The following is a 20,101-nucleotide window of genomic DNA, read 5'->3' on the forward strand; positions in this document are numbered from 1 at the left end:
CTGGGATGAAAGTATTTCTTCTCGTTATCTTTCCCTGTTGATATTTTACTCCTTATGTGTTCCTCCTATCTTCCCGCCCTCCTTCAAGGCTGAAATCCAAATGCGCGCTTCTCTGTAAATCCCAGACTTTCGACTCAGAATAAGCATGCTCAGGATCAGGCTGAGCAGCTGTATGCATAGCCTAAGCCTAGGGGGGATGCTCCATTTCCTTCTCACACCCACCACTAGTTCCCTGTGGTTAGCTGGAAAGGCACTGTTCACATACGTTGCTGCATTGCTTTTCTTTATAAATCAGTCAGTAGCAGGGTACATGCTATAGACATACACACATCCTCTGTTCCCCCTACAGCCAGTAGTTAGAAGCATCGGACTGGTACCTGGAAAACCCAAGTCTGAACCCTCATAGGTGCCATGGAAATTCACTGGGTGATCTTGGGCCACACTCTCTCAGACTAACATACCTTCCAGAATTATTGTGAGGATAGAATGGAGGAGAGGAGAATGATGTAAGCCAGGGGTGGCCAACGGTAGCTCTCAAGAAGTTTTTTTTTTGCCTACAACTCCCATCAGCCCCAGCCAGCATGGCCAATGGCTGGGGCTGATGGGAGTTGTAGGCAAAAAAAACATCTGGAGAGCTGCTGTTGGCCACCCCTGAGTAAGCTACTTTGGGCCCCCATTGGGGAGAAAGGCAGGGCATAAATGAATTGAGTAGATCTCTGTGGGGGGTGGGGAACTAGGGTTAGGAAGAAAGCTTTTGTTATAAACATAGAGGACTGGATGGGCTCAAAAGACAACTTTTATTGTTGAATGCACCAGTATAAGGCTGCAATTCTATACATACTTACTATTCTAGTGAACATGATGGAACTGTTATTTGACTAGACATGCATAGGATTGTACTGTGTCTTCTAGATGAACACAAAGAAAGGAGACTCTCCGAAGTCTTGAAGATGTTGTTGGCAGGAAAAGCAAAGAGTTAAACTGCTAGGGAACGCCAGAATCTCATTTATTTTGGCTATGACTGCAACAAAATTTGTTGACCAGCTTGATCTATGCATTTCTACTCTGAAGTTCAATTGAGCTCTATGGGATATAACTTGAAAGAAAAGTATGCATAGGTGTAATGTACTGAGTGACGAGACGTGTTGAAGGCAACATACTTTATTGGCGAGTACGTCACAAGGGAAGGAAACGCGGGCCGGGTCCCGATTATATACATACCCCGGAACAACCCTCCGTCTGGCCAGGTCCAATCCTGGCCAGTTAAACTTCCCGCCACAGATCTTGATTGGCGGAGTGTATTAGCGAGCTACATCCGGGGACCAGTGGGCTTCCACTGGTCGCCTCTGTAGCGTTCGCTGTGTTGTAACATCAAGACTGAAATGCAAGACATAACACTCCTCCCCGCCCTAGTTCAGGACACAAAGTCTTTCAAGTAGGCTGGTGCCCTGTGTTCCCTGGTTGACTTCCTTGGGGTTATTTGGGGAGTTGGAGCGGCCGCCGTGGCTGGCGGGGAGGCTGGTTCCTCGTGTTGGGGTGCCTCCGGAAGAGGACTGTCTGCCGCTTGTTGCCCTTCCGGAATCCCCTCTCTGGGGGGGGGGTCGCTCCCAGCGCTGAGGTGCTCTTCCGCTCGTATAGTCGGTGCAGCTGGCATGGGCTGGGTAGCTTTCGGGGGTGTTGCTGTCAGTTCTCCCCTGCTCCCCCCTCCCCTGATTGCTGTCGGTTCCTCTGGCAAAGTGCGGCGGCGCAGCTGGTCGATATGCCTCTTTAGGATCTGGCCCCCCTCCAACGAGACCTCATAGGAGCAGGACCCAATCACCCGCAGCACCCGGGCGGCTAACCACTCCGGGCTGCTTGCAAAGTTCTTAGTGTACACTGGATCCCCTGGAAAGAACCCCCTAGCGGCTTCCCAGGTTTCGGGGGAACTGCGGAGGTCCGTGGCCCAGTCAGGATGCAATTGGTCTAGCCTCGTGATCAACTTCCTCCCCATTAGTAACTTGGCAGGGCTTAACCCGGTGATGAGGTTGGGGGTGATTCTGTTATCGAATAGGAAGGCTGCCAGGCGGTGGTCCCAATCTCCCTGTACAATGCGGCCCAGGGCCTCTTTAGTAGTGTGCACCATGCGCTCTGCTTGGCCGTTGGTGGCCGGATGGAAGGGGGCGGACCGAATGTGCTGTATGAGGTATCTATTCAAGAATTCCTGGGAGGTGAAAGCAGTCCCATTGTCCGTGACGAGGGTATTGGGAATCCCATGCGTGCAAAAGACCCTACGCAAGGCTCTGACCGCCGCCGCAGTGGAGGTTGAAGCTACAGGAATAACTTACAACCACTTGGTGTATGCATCTACAAGAATAAAGAATATTTGGCCCTGGTATGGCCCCTCAAAATCTAGGTGTAACCGGGACCACTGCCTTCTATTGGACTTCCAGCGGTGGACAGGGGCACTGGGCGGATCAGGCCGGGACTCTTGGCAGGGTCGGCACCTTCGAACCCACCTCTCAATCTCTTTGTCCATTCCCGGCCACCATACATAGCTGCGTGCCAGGGCCATCATCCACACTATTCCCGGATGTGTTTCGTGTAGGGATTCCATTGTTTCCGCAATGGCGGGGGGAACCACCACCCTGCTTCCCCAGAGAAGCCACCCCTTGTGCATGGACAGTTCTTCCCTGCGTGAATTCTGCATCCTGTTTGCCCACGGGCCATCCCCTCCCCATCCAGTCTAAAACATGGGCGAGGATGTGGTCTTTACCCGTGGCCTTAGCTACCTCGGCGGCGTGGAGGGGCCTCTCTGGTAGAGTCTCTATAAGCATCACATGGTGGGCCGGATCCGGGTCCATAGAGGGTAGCGGCAGGCGGCTGAGGGCGTCTGCGTGTCCCATAGCTTTGCCAGGGCGGTGGACCAAGGCATATGTGTATGAATTGAGGAACTGATTCCACCGCAGGACGCGCTGCGACAGAATTTGCGGCGTCTGGCGGTCTGGGGCGAGGAGGCTCAGTAACGGCTTATGGTCCGTGGCGATCATGAAACGCCTACCGTATAGGTAATCGTTGAATTTATGCACACTCGCCACTATTGCCAAGGCCTCCTTGTCTATCTGGGCATAGTTGCGCTCTGCGGAGATCAGGGTCCTTGAATAATAGGCCACAGGAACCTCTCTCCCATCCTGGAGTTGGTGCCCCAGGACGGCGCCCACCCCGTACGGGGAAGCATCGCAAGCCAGAATCACTGGTAAGGATTCATCAAAATGGTGGAGCACCTCATTGGAAACTAGTAGGTCCTTGACTGCCTGAAAAGCGGCGGCCTGCTTCTTTCCCCGGACCCACGAGGCGTTTTTATCTAGGAGCCTATGAAGGGGTTCTGCGATGGCCGCTTTGTGGGGCAAAAATGAATGATAGAAATTTAACGATCCCAAGAAACTTTGTAACTCTGTCTTACACGTAGGGGCTTGAGCGTGGACAATAGCCCTGGTCTTGTCGGCCGTCGGGTGGATGCCCATGGCGTCTACTGCAAACCCCAGGAACTCTATCCTCGACATCCCAAGGGAACACTTCTCCCGCTTTACTTTAAGACCCGCCGCCTGGAACCGGCGGAGTACCTCATGCAGACGGCTACTGAACTCTTCAGCGTCCGGGGCAGCGATCAAAACGTCGTCGAAAAACGGTTGCACCTGGGGATCCCTTTGAGGAAGGAATCCATTATGCTCTGAAAAATCCCCAGAGCCATACTAACCCCAAATTGCAACCGCCGCACCCGAAAAGCTCCCCTGTGGGTCACAATGGTCTGTGCTTCTGCTGTCTCAGTGTCCACCGGGAGTTACTGGAATGCCTGGGCCAAGTCCAGTTTCCCAAAAACCTTAGAGCCCGCTAGTGCTGCCAGTACGTGGCTGACCACCGGAACGGGGTATGGGTTGTCCTGAAGTGCCTTATTAATTGTGCACTTATAGTCTGCGCAGATGTGCACATCTCCATTAGGCTTCACTGGAGTGACTATGGGTTTTTCCCATGCAGTGTAGGAAACAGGTTCTAGCACTCCCTGGGCTGTGAGGTGGTCTAGCTCCGCTACTTTTGGCTTAAGAGTGAACGGAACTCGCCTGGCCTTCAGCCTTATCGGTCTCACGTGGGGATCGAGGGGTAAGGTGATTGGAGGCCCTTTGTAGCACCCCAGGGACCCATCAAACACTTCCGGAAATTCCTGGCACACGTGCTCGAAATTTTGGTTTGCAGCTGCTGCACCCCCACTATTTGAATACCAAGCGGTCGAAACTAGGCCAGCCCCAGTAATGTGGTGTGCTCTGAAAAATCCCCAGAGCCGTACTAACCCCAAATTGCAACCGCCGCACCCAAAAAGCTCCCCTGTGGGTCACAATGGTCTGTGCTTCTGCTGTCTCGGTGTCCACCGGGAGTTGCTGGAATGCCTGGGCCAAGTCCAGTTTCCCAAAAACCTTAGAGCCCGCTAGTGCTGCCAGTACGTGGCTGACCACCGGAACGGGGTATGGGTTGTCCTGAAGTGCCTTATTAATTGTGCACTTGAACTCTGCCCTAACAGTGGCGCAACCCAAAATCTGTACGGGGTTTTTTTGAAAGTCCCACAGTATGAAATCAGCCGGTCGCAGCCTGGGCCAGCCACGGGGGCAAAGTTTTCTTAGAGACTCCTCCGAAATTATGGAGATGGAGGAGCCTGAGTCCATCTCCATTTGGCATGGAGCGCCCTCGATTCGGACCAACACCCTGACCTTATCGGGGGTGTTGAGGGGCAAGTTCATTACCTGCAGGCTAGTCGATGTGGTCGAGTGGTCATCGGTCGAGTCGTGGTTGGTGGACTGGCATCTGCGGGTGGCCTTGGCCCGGCAAGCCCGCGCTTTGTGGCCCACTCTTCCACAGTTCCTGCAGTCTATGTTGTGATAGGGGCAGTCCCATCGCTCGTGTGGATCCCCACAGCTGGTGCACTTGGTGTTGGCTGGTCTCTTGTTCGCTCGTGGCCAATTGGTCGTTCTCTTCCCCATTCCTGGTTAGCGACGGAGCTTGTGTGCCTCCTCCTCTGGGTTGCCCGGCGCCATTTCCTCTTGGTGGACGGCTTCTGCTCATGGGTTGTGGAAAGCTTTGGTGGCTCTCTCAAACGCGGTGGCTTCGTTGAAGGCAAGTTGGAGGGTGAGCTCCTCCTTTGCTGCAGTCTTTCGTCTCGGAGGCTCCAGACGAATCGATCCCTCAGGGCTTCATCCAGCTTGTCGAAGCTGCAGTTCCCCGCAAGTTGGCTGAGGGCAGCCAGGTAGACTGTGGCCATCTCTCCCGCCCCGTGATCCCTCTTGTGGAAGAGAAATCGGCGGGCAATGATGGATGGTTGGGGCAAGAAGTGCCCGGTCAGGAGTCTGACTATCTCCTCGTACGTTTTCTCTGTGATTTTTGCGGGGGCCGAGAGACCCTTTGCGATCTCAAATGTGGCCTCCCCGCAGACACTCAGGAGCAAATCTCTCTTATGGCTGTCATCCGTGATCATGTTCGCTCGTAGGTAGCAGTCGACCCGCTCCGTGTAGGTCTCCCACCTATCGGGGTTGGCGGGGTCGAACTCTGCAAGGTGGCCCGTCGTCACACTCGGGTTAGCCATGGTGGCAGGTGCTTCAGTCTCCCTAGACTGCATGCCTTCCTCGTCTCCAGCCAGGTCAACGAAGTCCCGCTTGGGGAGTTACCTGGCTAGGATCCCACCTTCGTCGCCACTGTAATGTACTGAGTGACGAGACGTGTTGAAGGCAACGTACTTTATTGGCGAGTACATCACAAGGGAAGGAAACGTGGGCCAGGTCCCGATTATATACATACCCCGGAACAACCCTCTGTCTGGCCAGGTCCAATCCTGGCCAGTTAAACTTCCCACCACAGATCTTGATTTGCAGAGCATATTAGTGAGCTACATCTGGGGACCAGTGGGCTTCCTCTGGTTGCCTCTGTAGCGTTCGCTGTGTTGTAACATCAAGACTGAAATGCAAGACATAACAATAGGATTGCAGGGCCAAAATACTATATGATATTTTAAAATAATAATTCCCTATTTGTGACTTTCTGTGTAGTTTGAATGAAACATATAAAGCAAAGCAACAGGATTCAACAGAATGTAAACTGTGCTTCAAAACTGAGGACAACTGTTTGAAAAAGTTTATCGTTTAGATTCTGTGTCACCCCACTGGGCATTAGAGAAACATAAAGGTAATATAGAAGTATTTTCAGGCTTTATGTTTCTTCTATGTGTATCTACACTGCCATCCTAACTGGGCTTAGAAGGATATAACTCTGCTTAGGATGGCACTGTTAAACTTTATTTGCACCTAGCACAATGTAATCTAAATAAGAGCCAAAATAAATATATGCCAGGAGATTCATTGATGGATATCTTGTCAATGTCCACTTTGCGCCAGAGTCTACAAAACCCTTCAACTTAATATTGAGGATGAAATTAGACATGTGGTGATGCAAAGCTTATTTTGGGGTGCAGAGAGAATGTAGCTGTTCCAGTTCCTTATTGAAACCTCCCAATATAAACAGCTTTGAGGCAACCCAAATAGTTCTTGGTTCCAGAACCAGTGTTTGGACTGAGCATCAGTGCATCTCCTCTTGAGCATCAGTGCATTTCCTCTTGTAGTGCCCCGGACGCTGAAGCACCTCCAGAATGTAGGTGTATGTTTCAGGGTGGTCTGACTCCAAAGGTTATTGAGGGTACAGCTTCCCCCCAGTTTCTGAATGTGCATTTGCTCTGGGGCATTCCACTTTGGAACAGTTAACTCAAAAGCTGGGCTTTGGTCCAGTGTGGGGATGTATGAGCTGTGATAGGCCAAGGCTTATTTTGGGGAAGAGATTATTTGAAAGTATTTGTGGTACTCATGAATAAAGAATAAGGAACTTGGATCTGGGATCTGGGATCAACAGCAGCCCCTTTGGCAAACCTAGTATATACTGAACATTCATACTCATGAAGTGTCCTGGAGAATTTTAAAACATGGTTAATGTTTTTGTCATATTGGTCCTGATAAACATTTTTGCCCTACTATTAATTTTGGATTTTTCCTAAACTTCTTGTGCCTTATTTCTGTGTCTTTGTTGGCTGCAGCAGTTGCTACAAAGTAATAGAAACAGTCAGAAGTGCTGCAGAGTCCCTTTTCCCCTCCTAAGTGTGTGTGTGTGTAAAACTATCCACCATTGCTCTCTAGTATAAATCAGTTCTAGACTATAACAAGAAATGTTCAAGTGAGATAATGCTTTGCAAGCAACACAGTGGGAAAGTTTGTATGGAAATAATAAAAAATAAGTTATTCGTGTTTTCCTTTTCTCCTATGCAGAAGAAAGATGGAATTTATACCTACTAATGCCTTTGTGAGCCCTTTAAATGGATTTTTGATATTACCATCAGCAACTCAGAAAAAGAAAGGTGGCACCATGCATTCTAAATTAGATGACAAACCACGAAGTATCCTTTGGTCCCATGGTAAACAATGAATACAGCTTTATACACTTTACACATTCGGTTTTATAATATAAAGGTTCTCTTATTATCCTGATACTTATTTAGTGCTTCTGGCACCCTTCTTTTTCAAAAGAGAGCATAAGATTTTGCTTAAGTTCTGCCTGCTCAGCCTCAGATGCTTACTTATTCATGAAAAGTAAGAATAATTACAACCTGCTTAACAGGATTGTTGTGTAGATATAAATAAAGAAGCACTCTTATTTGTCCTGAACTTTCAGTATAGGACAAGTTATAAATCACTTGTGGGCAGCTGGCAGCTGTTGGACCAAATATGGCTCTCAAATTAACTCTGGTTGGTTAAACATAAAGTGAACTTTATTCAAACTTTCTTCTTCTGCTTCAGGCCAACATGGCTGCCCAACTGAATCCAGCTAACAAGATTTTTTTTAGTCCTTAGCAACATATTGCTGGCTTCAGGACTTAGGATGAGAAGTGGACAATTGGGCCCTGACCTGGATAGCCCAGGCAAGTCTGATCTTGTCAGGTCTTAGAAGCTAAACAGGGTTGGCTGTGGTTAGTACTTGAATGGGAGACTGTCTATAATATAGTGGGTTCTTAGGCATTGAAGAGGTGAGGTGGTAGTGATAACAAGCTCTTTACTGAGTACAGCATGGTAGGTGGCTGCACTAACAAGACTGAGGAACAGGGCCTGCTGGGTCAACTATATACAACACTGGGTTCCCGTGCTAGCACATTATTGGGTCATTCAAACCAGCAGGGGGCCTGTGATTGGAGCAGGGCAGTTTGGATTTGGTTCCTACTGCCCATTGTTCCCAAGTCCCCAAGCTCAGTCCTTCAGGCTCCAGTGAACCAGGCAGGAACACCATTGGTAACAACATGTATTCTCATACATAACACTTTCCTTGAAATACCCAGTCAGGAGGTGGGTACAGCCATATTCAGTCACCTCCCTGAATATCCTTCAGGCCCCTAGTAGAAGGATTTGAAATTATGTCTCACCAGTCCAACATATTAACCACTAAATCATGCTGGTTTTCAAAAGAAACCCCCTCAAAAGGCTTTCAGTCTTCCAAAAGGTTCCTTAACAGATATTTGTAGTGTATGCTGTTGGAACAATGCAGAAAGTCAACCAGAAAATTGCAAATTTCAGAGCAAGATTGCAAAAATTTGACAGTAGTGACCTGGTGAGTGAAGAGATCTTACATCCCTGTTATGCAAAGAATCCCAAAATTCAAGAAGTGTTTTCAATTATGCTAGATTTCATCAATACATGATTTGGCAAAGTATCCTACTTAGCCTTTTTGATAAAAAGATGAAATCACCTTGGGTTCTTTTCTTTTTAGTGAAGGGGATGCCCTGTAACATATTTTATTGTTCCAAGGTGTAAACCAGGTGCAATGATCTTACTTATTACTGAATCAATTTTAATGAAAAATCCACTCTATGTTTTCCTTGCAACTTTGTCTTTGCTGCAGTGTGTTTGAATGGAGTAGAGATAGTTTCACTTTCAACATTCCTATTTAGACAGCTGAAACTCATGCTTCCTGAAGTTGTGTCCTTGCAAATAAAGTGCTGATACTTTGGGCCAGCTTGTCTCTGCTGAATGGATTTGACCTAATGAGTGCTCTAACCTAGGAACCCACAGCCAACGGTGGAATATTACACAGGAGAGCCATTGCCAATCTGAGTAGACCTGAGGGGTGGGGGGGAGAGCTTGCAAAGCCGTTTCATTGTTTTCCCAGGCTCAGAGCATTTTATATTTTTAGTTTCGGCTGTGATCCTTGTTTTATTTTAAAACTTGCATTGCCAAATCCCAGTAGTCCCCCACTTTTCATGTTTTCCCAGGCTAAGATAATTTTTAGTTTCTGCTGTGATCCTTGTGCTTTTTCTTGATGTTATATTTTTAAAATTGCATTGCTAAATCCCACTGCTCCCTCGCCTTTCCATTTTAAACAAAATACTGCAAGAGTTTTAAGCATGCTTGTATTTTAAGTTACAAAAAATATATTTAATTGTGTTTGTCTGTGTCCTTTATAAAGTTTATATCTCTGCTACCTCACATTACATTTTATGATACACTTGACTCAGGCCCCCAAAGTCCCATTTGTGTCAGAACTGGCCCCCCTAAGCTTCCCCAAAGCAACAAGCAAATAAAAGCGTACAGGAGTTGGAGACAAAGGCATGATCCCACCAGAGTTAAGATATTTTGTGCCTCATTGATTTTCATGGGCTGGGCTTTTTTTGTAGAAAAAGCCCAGCAGGAACTCATTTGGGAAAGATTTTAGCTTGTGTCAGTGGAACTGAAAAGTCTGGATTGACTCGTGCCCGTTATAACGAAAGATTTTAGCATCTGAATTTATTTAAAATATTTATATCTTGCTTTTTCCAGCTGGATGAGATGGCCAGGATAGTTCACAGCCCACCACTAAAACAAGAAAAATAGCAGAAAAGTGCAGCAATAATTGCAGAAAAAAAACAGGCCAAATCAGTTTTGGCATCAGCAATATAAAATTAATCATACATTAAAAAGCCATCAGCCAGGAGTAATTGGCAGTTCTCCATAAAAAAACCCTAATTCCTTTGTTTCCGACTGAAAAAAGTTGAAAAAATATTTTCAACAGCCATTACAAGCTTTACAGAGAGAAAGTGTTGCAAACTGTCTTTGAGAGTGCCTTCTATAAGAGAGGAGCTAGAATGCCCTCTCTCTTATGGCCACCCACTGGTACTTCTGAAAAGGAAGGCTTCACAGATGGCCTCAGTGTTTGGATAGGTCTGTTTGGGAGAAGATGATCCTGTAAAAATGCTGGTCCTAAATCATGGCTTAGAGCTGTGAAGGTTACAATACCAGCAGTCTGAACTGAGACCCAAAATAAACAGGCAACCAGTACAAATAGAACAGAATAGAACATATACTTTATTGGCTTGTCCTTATTACCAGCCCGGCAGCAGCCTTCTCAGAACAAGAACAAAATCTGTGGTGTAGTGTAGTGGTTAATCTGTGGTGTAGTGGTTAAGTGTGCGGTCTCTTATCTGGGAGAACCGGGATTGATTCCCCACTCCTTCACTTGCAGCTGCTGTAATGGCCTTGGATCAGCCATAGCTCTGGCAGAGTTGTCCTTGAAAGGGCAGCTGCTGTGAGAGCCCTCTCCAGCCCCACCCACCTCACAGGGTGCTTGTTGTGGTGGGGGGGGGGAAGGTAAAGGAGATTGTGTTTCAAACAATTTTATTAGTAACATATAGTAATATATTCAATTTCTTACATCATTAATAACTACTTTTTCCTCTATCCCATATATTACTTTCTAACCTCCCCTCCCCCCGTTACGTGACCCCCACCGGTGTACTAGACTTAAAATGTTAGTATTAAAGGTACCCTTAATCAATAAGAACCAAAATTCATATCCTCCTCCCTCTTATACTTAGTCATTATCAAAAATTATCCAATGTCCTTTTATTTTCCACTCTTTTTCTACGTATCTTCTGAACTTTTTCCACTCCATCTTAAATACTTCTAAATCATAGTCTTGTAAGGTTCTTGTTAACTTGTCCATTTCACTCCATGCCATAACTTTTACAATCCAATCCCATTTCTCTGGTATTCTTTCTTGCTTCCACAACTGCGCATACATACAGCTGAGAGCAAGTACCAGATTAAAGTCCTATCTTCTTTTGGAAATTTTTCCATTTGTGATCCTAACAGAAAAGTCTCTGCAACTTTGTTAAATTCATATCCCAAGATCATAGAAATCTCTTGTTGAATCATCTGCCAATACTTTTTCGCTCTTTCACAAGTCCACCACATATGGTAGAAAGAACCTTCATGTTTTTTACATTTCCAACACCAGTCCGGCATCTTATTATTCATCTTTGCCAACTTTTTAGGAGTCATATACCATCTATACATCATTTTAAAACAATTTTCTTTGATACTCTGACATGTTGAGAGTTTCATAGAGTTCTTCCACAAATATTCCCATGTATCCATCTGTATTTCTTTATTTACATTAATTGCCCACTTAATCATTTGGGATTTCACTACTTCATCTTCCGTAGACCATTTTAAAAGTAACTTATAAATTTTCGAAATTAATTTTTCATTATCTCCAAGCAGAACTTTTTTCATTTCCGTTTGTTCTCGTCTTATTCCTTCGGTTTTAAGATCACTTTCCACCAAACTCTTTATTTGTTGCATTTGAAACCAATCATACTTATAATTCAGCTCCTCAGCAGTTTTCAACTCTATTTTACCGCTATTTTACCGCTTGACCAGTTCCGCAGGGCCTGCAAGACCGTCCTTTTTAAACAAGCGTACATCGACTGCTGAATTGCTGTGAATAAAGGATCCGCCATCTGCATTACTATGGGACTATTTAAACTGGCAGAACCAGCGTCAGAATTTCACTATTGCTGCCAGATAAATTTAATTTAACTTAAATAATGTATTTTAAATCTATTAACTGGTTTTTATATGTTTAATCTTTTAATTGTTAAATTTAAAGTTTTTATCTATTAATGTAAATGTATAAAATGTTGTTAGCCGCCCTGAGCTGCCTAGGCGGGGAGGGCGGGATACAAATAAAATCTATTATTATTATATTATTATTTGTATTTTTAATAGTTGATTATATGACATCCATTTTCCCTCTCCTAACTCAGCCGTTTTTTTTATTACTTCTGCAGGCACTATCCATAGTGGTTTTCTCTCATCGCCATATTTCTTATACTTCATCCAGATATTTAGCAAGTTATTTCTTATGTAATGGTGAGAGAAATAACCATCCATCTTTTTCTTCCCATAGTACATATAAGCGTGCCAGCCGAATTTATTTCCATGACCTTCCAATGTTAAAAGTTTTTTATTCAATAACATCACCCAATCTTTTATCCACACCAAACAAACTGCTTCATGATATAGTCTTAAATCTGGTAATTGAAATCCTCCTCTTTCTTTAGCATCTGTTAAAACTTTCATTTTAATCCTTGGTTTCTTTCCAGCTCATATAAATTCTGAAATCTTCCTTTGCCATTTATTAAATTGTTTGCTGTCTTTCACAATCAGGATAGTTTGGAATAAATACATTATTCTTGGCAAAATGTTCATCTTAATTGCAGCTATTCTCCCAAGCAATGACAAATTAAGCTTATTCCACTTTATCATATCTTCATCCATTTTACGCCATAACTTTTCATAATTTTTAAACAAATCAATGTTCTTCATTGTTATTTCCACACCCAAATATTTTTCTTTAGAGGTAACCTCACATCCCGTTAGCCTCTGCAGTTCCTTTTGTTTATTTACTTGCATATTTTTACATAAAAGTTTTGATTTTTCTTTATTAACATAAAGTCCCGCCAATTCTCCAAAATTTTGTATTTTAGCTAACAACAAAGGTGTTACTTGTATAGGATTTTCATTTATAAACATTATGTCATCTGCAAATGCTCTATATTTCCGGGATCAGAAAATGGCGAGCTGAGCTGCTTTCCTCAACGGGGGCAGGCTGGCACTTCTATTTGGGGTAGTAAAAGGCAAACTAATGCTTTCTGCCTACTTTTCTCAGCTAGAGAATTGTCCAAGATATGCACAGATACTTTGAGGAGACTTACCTTGGCTGAAAGAGTGTCCTGGAGGGGGCTCCTTTGAGGCTTTGAGGGATCTCCGGAGAGAAGTCGTATATTCATCATCTACAGAAGTTTCCAGAGTCATTTATTTGATATAAGCTCGACAGGATGCGAGTCTTCTTTTACAACTTTAAACATCTAATCTACAAAAAACTGGTGTCGATTTGGATAAACTACAAAAAAAGTTATTGATCGCTATCTTTTCACTCCAAGAGTAACTAAAGCTAAACAAAACAAAATTAAAAGGTGGGAGTTGGATATAATGGAAGCCTGAAAGGAGAAGAAAAGGGGCTAAATTTGAACTTTGTAAATCTAAAAGACAGCGCTAAAAGGAGAAAGGAATTTATTGTTTAGTCTATCTGTGGTTGAGGAAGTAGCCCAACTAGTCACTTACCTGACGTTCTAGCATCCACTTCGGCTTCTGACTTTGGCTTCTGGACCCCCTGACTTTGGCTTTGACTTCTGGACCCCCCCGACTTCGGCTCCTGGACCTTTGACTTGCGATACCTGGACTGTGATTCGGTTTTGGCGTATTGGACCCTCGTTACTCCCCAGCTACAGACCTTGGACTGCCCCTGGACTTCGCCTGACCCAGCCCCAGCACGTGACACATTGCGAGATTTCTCTACCAGTGAAACGAGACTTGGTGGCAGGAAAAGTAGGAAGTACTAGAGGAAGAAGAAGGAAGTAAGAGAAGTAAACAGCCTACTCCAGGATTATAATATCAGTGAGAAATATCGGTGGCCATTGCTGGGAGGACAAAGTTTTAACAAAGTTTTTAAAGACTTGGACAATAAAAATTGGTGGAGTTAAATGAGTTGGTAATTTTAAAATAAGGACTATTGGACAGTGGTGAAGAAGATCTGAATTGGATAAAGGGAAAAGAAGGAAAAATTTTTAAAGTGAAGCAAAAGTTGTGATCGCCATTTTGGGGAAAATAAAAAAACTTTAAACATTAATATCTGAGCCTGGGTGGCACAGAGGATGGTGAAATTGGGTTCATTGGAAAGGGCAAGCTTCACTTTATTAAACCTGATGGTCCAAATTTAATTTGATGAGATAAAATTTTTTGACCTTTTTTACATGTCAGACCCGAAGCAAATTCGTACTAGTTCTGCTTCAATGGAGAAAATGCAAGCCCAATTAGATGCAGTGGAAGCCATGGATTATGAAGGGGGTGAAAGAAATGATAACTGCCTCTAAAAAAGATATAAGAAAGTACATTGAGGACTAAAAAAAAGAATTAAAAAAAGAGATAGAGAATCTCAGAAATGAAACTGTAGTAATAACAAAAAAAAGTACAAGAGGTGGAAGAGAGAGTGAAAACACATGATTCCACCTTGTTAAAATTACAAGAAAAGGTGTTAATACATGACTGCAAGTTGATGGAGACACAGATTCGTCTGAGAGGTGTACCAGAAGATGAAGAATCTGATTTGAAAGAACACATAATAAAAATAAGTGCAGAATTTTTGAAGGAAGATCCCGAAGGGAACAGAAGTATGTATGATTATATGTATAGAGTGAACTCACTCTATGCAAAAAAGAACAATCTGCCAAGAGATGTGGTTATAAGATTTATGACAAAAGAAATGGTGGGAAAAATCATGAATAAAATTTTTGAAAAGACATTGATAGTGGGAGGTAGCAGAATAAAAATTATGAAAGAGTTGCCAAGACAAGTGTTAACTGACAGGAATGCATATACAAAATTGACAGAAAAACTACGTGACAATGGAATGAGATACAGATGGATAATACCTGAAGGTTTGAGCTTTGAACTTTGAGGGGAAAGGATTGCAATTACAAACACACAGGAACTGCGTAGATTTTACGGAGAAAATAAAGAATTTGCACCATGCTGGATTACAAATTGATATCTTGGATGTAAATGGACTAAATACACCACAAAAAAGGGCAACATTTCATTGGATAAAAAAAAAATTGTAATATAGTTTGTTTACAAGAAGTGCATATTAGACAAAAGGATTATAAATTTTTATGGAGCAAGCAATTGGGACTAGAATTTTATACATTGGCTGAACAGAAGAAGAGAGGAGTAATTTTTATATTAAAAAAGAGTTAGACCCGAAATTGGTTTTTAAGATAAAGATGGAAGATATATAACAGTGGAAATTTTATTGAATGCTAAAAAGACTTTATTGTTGGGACTTTATGCTCCAAATGGTGCAAAGGACATTTTCTTTAAAAATATTACGCAACATCTTGATGAAGTGACTTATGAGCAAATTTTGTTGATGGGGGACTTTAATGGAACAATTCAGAACACAATAGATAGATCTGGGAAGACAAAAATTGATAAAGAAGGGAAATTGCCAAAATCTTTTTTTGAGTTGGTTAAACAAGAGAATTTGGAGGATATATGGAGGAAGTTTAACCCTGAAGTACGGGACTACACCTTTTTCTCAGCCAGACATAATTCCTTTTCTAGAATTGACATGTTGTGGGGTACTAAAGATTTTGGATAACAAGGAAGGTAGAGATTTTACCCAAAATAGGAGCTGACCACAACCCAATAATGTGGATTACAAAATTGTCCAAAAAGGTGAGAAGATGGAGAATGAAGATTAACTACAAAATAAAGAAATTGTGATATCTTTAGAAAATGAAACTAAAGCCTATTTCCAAGTTAATGTAAGAGAAGATATAGAATTTCAGATGGTATGGGATGCCTATAAGGCAGTAATGAGAGGAATACTAATAACACTGAATAATAAAGACAAGAGAGCAAAAGATAAACAGATCTTGGACATTCAAAATGAAATTAAGAAAAAAGAAGGTGAATTAAGAAAAAGGCCTGGGAAAAAGAAAATTATAAGGGAGATTACAATATTGCAAACACAAATGAGACATTTGTTAAATAAGGAAATGGAATGGAATTTGAAAAAATTACAACAGAAATCTTTTGAGGGTGCAAACAAACCTGGAAAGTACTTGGCTTGGCAATTGAAGAAAAAGAGAGAAAGTAAAATTATTAACAAAATTGTGGTTGATGGGAAAGAGATGGTGGACCAAGAAGGAATAAAGAGAGAATTTTTTAAGTATTATGCTAATTTATTTAAGGGTGTTAAAGTAAAGAAAGAAAGGATCAAAACGTATTTGCAAAAGATCAAAATAGCACCCTTAACTGAATATATGGAAAAAATTTTGAATGATCCAATTGAAAAAATAGAAATTGAAGCAGCGATTAATGTAATGAAAATTGGGAAGGCACCTGGACCAGATGAATATATGGCAAAAAAATTTAAAATGCTTAAAGAACAATTAGTACCGAAACTTCAAAAATTGATGAATGGAATAAGATTAAATGGGAAAATACCCAACACATGGAGAAAGAAGCTGTAATCTCGTTGATTCCAAAGGAAGATAGAGATGTCACGAATGTAAAGAATTATAGACCAATTTCATTATTAAATAATGATTATAAGATATACACAAGAATCCTGGCAGAGCGGCTTAAACAATATTTAATAAATTTTATAAAGGAAGATCAAGCGGGCTTTCTCCCCAAAAGGCAAATAAGAGACAATATTACAACTGTTGTAAATATTGTAGAATATTATGAAAGACATCCAGAGAAGGAAGTTGCGTTATTTTTTGTGAATGCAGAGAAAGCTTTTGATAATTTGAACTGAGACTTTGTTTGCAGTTATGGAAAAAATAAAGTTTGGGGAAAACTTTGTAAGAATGATAAAGGCAATATATACTGAACAACGTGCCAGGTTATGTATAAATGCAGATCTCACAGATGAAATGAAAATTAGCAAAGGCACAAGACAAGGTTGTCCGCTTTCGCCATTGTTGTTTATAATGACTCTTGAAATTTTATTGATGTAGATACAAGAAGATGAAGAGATAGAAGGAATGAGAATTAAAGGATTTACCTATAAATGAAAGTAAAGGAGATTGTGAGTCGCTCTGAGACTCTTCAGAGTGGAGGGCGGGATATAAATCCAATATCTTCTCTTCTTCTATTAGTACAAATCAACACAAACTGTTATGCAAGCTTTTGAGCTCACCAGAACTCTTCCTCAGGCTGGATGCTAGAAAATGTAAAAAAAAAAAGATTGAAGCAGATTCTTCAAGCCATATGGTTAAAGGTCTGATCTTGCATTTATCCAGCAAAGGTCCAGCATCAACCCCCAGATCAGTCATATATCTGTCCAAGAATGCCTCCATGGCTGAATGAAATTTGTTTGTCCCCCCGTCCATGCAATCACTGATTTCTGATATGCCTTCACAGTTTCCAGAGATTCCCCAGTGTTAGATAGAAATGAGAGAGACAGTAAAGTATCGTGTATATTGATGACAAGAAGTCCAAATCACTGGTTAACTTCCCCTACCAATTTAATGTAGATGTTAAACAGTAAAAGAACAAGGTAAACACCAAGTCAGTGGCAGAGCAGTAGCCCCTCCCCACATTGTTCAGATTTTTATTCTGCCCTCTGCACAAGCAGGCCCAGGGTGGATCACAACATGGGAACAGAGTCAGTTACCCATTACCAGGAGTGTCGAACTCATTTGTTATGAGGGCTGGATCTGACATAAATGGGACTTTGTGGGGCCAGGCCATGTGTGTCATAGAATGTAATGCCAGATAGTGGAGGTACAAACTTTATAAAGGACACAGACAAACACAATTAACAATTATTTTTTAAAAAAAACTTAAAACGTGCTTTAAAAACATTAACACTCTTGCAATATTTTGTTTATTTAACAGTCTCTGGTAATTGACAACTCTTGCTCTGAGGAGCCTTGGCCAATAGAAGGAAGAGAGGCTTGGTTCAGTAGCTCTGCTGTGCAATTGAGAGAGCCTGACAAAGCAAGCTCTCCCTCGAGCTTCATCCAACGGAGAAATAGAGGCTTTACTCCATAGCTCCTGTGTGACTGAGCAAGCCTGGCAAAGCCTGTGATGCAGAAGGAAGCAAGAGAGAGGGAGAAGGAAGCAGATGACGGCCAGTTGCTCGGGGGCCTGAGTCGGCCCTCAGGCTGCATGTTTGACATCCCTGTGTTACAGTATACAAATATTAAAGATAAAATCATTAAAATACTAGATTAAAACAGGCAGCATCACTTGCATAAAAACCTCTCTGGGCCACATAGATGGAATCAGTGGGCACCTCAGCAAAATAGGAACTACAGCAGGGAGGCCAACTGAGGTAGACGCCCTCTGCCTCAACTGAAAGCCTGGCAGAATAGCTTTTGAGAACCATCTTCTAGGAAGGAAGGGAGTCATGTAGAGCCAACCTGAAAGTCACCAAGGTCAATAGTATCAAGAGACTCCAAGAGATCCAGAAAAACCAACAGAAATACACTCATCCTGTTCATGTCCTGGCACTATCATCTTAGGCTAGGATGACTGACTAATAGCCAAACTAGATGAGAAATTTTACATGTTAGGTCAGTTCCAAGCCGAAATGGCCATGGAAGTTCCCAGTTTGCCTAACTGTGAGGGTGCATGTGGCTGTTTCGGCTCAGGAAAATGGCACTGGGTGGAGATTGAAGCTCCTTCTACTTCTGTGCCATATCCCCATGTCAAATTGCATCTCAGTGCACTTGGAATGTTAGTTTTCCAACAGCACAGATGACTGCAAATCAGGTGTCAAATTTATTGTTAAGTTTGGCCCTTAAAACCGTTCTAAAAACAGGCAGAAAGCTCTCTGTCACGAATCCAGGTAAGCAGTATTCTCCAGCAAATGCTGGAATTTCACTGCAACCCATGTGCACCTTGGCCAGAGAATATCCCCATGTGGAGGCTGCACTACAACAATGAATGCCTCTCCATTCTCAACAGTAATGTGAACAGAACAGGGGAATCATTCCTATGTGGAAGCAAACGAAGAATGCCTTTGAGGGTGCTCTTGACATTCTCTTTTTCCACAAAGAAAGTAAACTGCAGATGCTGTTGAGCTCTAAGAAAATAATCTGTAACACTAATTATGTTTATCATTGAAGGTAATTGAGGATACAAGTGGGAAAAAACCTTCAGGACAAAAGAGACTGACATCAAGGCAAATTAGGGGAAAAGGTATGCATTAAATTACTACCTACCTATGCACCTATTTATAAAGTCTTCAAAAACAAATATCATTAGCACATTTTAAAAATGTTTGTACAACCTTTTACGTAGAACTGAACCCATTTTTGGGAAAGGGCAGAAATTGCCTAAATAAATAATAGAACTCCATTTCCACTTGATAGGTTCATGCCTGCTTAGTTTTAGTAATGTTTTAGTATCAGATGTTTACAGATGGTTCATTGAGCGTATAGCTTATCAGTTTTTTCTTCAAATAATTTCCTGTTTGGCACATACTCTGGAGTTGAATTCCACCTGAATGTGGACTAGGAGTGAGGAGGGGATAGCAGTCTTGCTGTATCATTGATAAAAGCTAAATTTTTCAAATGCAAAATGTTTGTATCCCTGAAATTTTTCTCGATCCTAGGATAAAGTAACCAAATAAGAAACTTCTCATCAGTGATGCATCTGAGGGCTGTCAGCTTGGGGAATAACTTAGGTCTTTGGGAATGTGGAGAAACGCCATCTTAGTTAATGGTGGTGCTTGGTTGGGAGGGAACATGAAACTGCTAAGGCAGGCTTTGTGGCCTAGCCTTCCCTTCACTCCCTCCTCCCTTCCGGAGTTAAACCATCAACTCTAGGGGGAAAGCCTCCTAGAGGGGCAGGAAGTTCTTTTTTTTATTGGAGTGAGGCGGGAAAAGGTCAGTTCTCGGCCGGCCCTCAAGGAGAGAGGTTGTCAGTCTGTGGGCTCCTGACTGTGGGAGAGGCCTTCTCAAGAGGGAGAGAAGGACTCCAGGCAGTCAGAACGAGGAAGTCATCCACAGGGCAGGGCAAGTTTAAACCAGGGACGGGAGGATGCGTTTAAATCCACCTTTTATTTGTGCTTCTGGTTGCTGTTCGGGTGCTGTGCTAAACTTTTACATGCAACTGCTTTTGTTTTTTGTTTTTTGTTTCTTTTCTTTTTCTCT

General features: G+C 42.7%; 1 protein-coding gene across 2 annotated transcripts in view; it reads left to right on the forward strand.

Annotated features, from left to right (window-relative positions):
- The first annotated feature begins 6,116 nt into the window (after positions 1–6,116).
- FAM227A (family with sequence similarity 227 member A) overlaps positions 6,117–20,101 on the forward strand; it is a 46,758-nt gene continuing 32,773 nt past the window's right edge. For both annotated transcript variants that reach the window (XM_060245458.1, XM_060245457.1), the window contains exons 1-4: positions 6,117–6,201; positions 7,329–7,456; positions 8,573–8,658; positions 19,073–19,145. In XM_060245458.1, the coding sequence (XP_060101441.1) occupies positions 7,336–7,456; positions 8,573–8,658; positions 19,073–19,145 (280 nt within the window). In that variant the 5' untranslated portion in view covers positions 6,117–6,201; positions 7,329–7,335. The remainder of the gene's footprint in view (positions 6,202–7,328; positions 7,457–8,572; positions 8,659–19,072; positions 19,146–20,101) is intronic.

The sequence above is a fragment of the Heteronotia binoei genome, chromosome 8 (assembly GCF_032191835.1).
Source record: "Heteronotia binoei isolate CCM8104 ecotype False Entrance Well chromosome 8, APGP_CSIRO_Hbin_v1, whole genome shotgun sequence".
Taxonomy (NCBI): domain Eukaryota; kingdom Metazoa; phylum Chordata; class Lepidosauria; order Squamata; family Gekkonidae; genus Heteronotia; species Heteronotia binoei.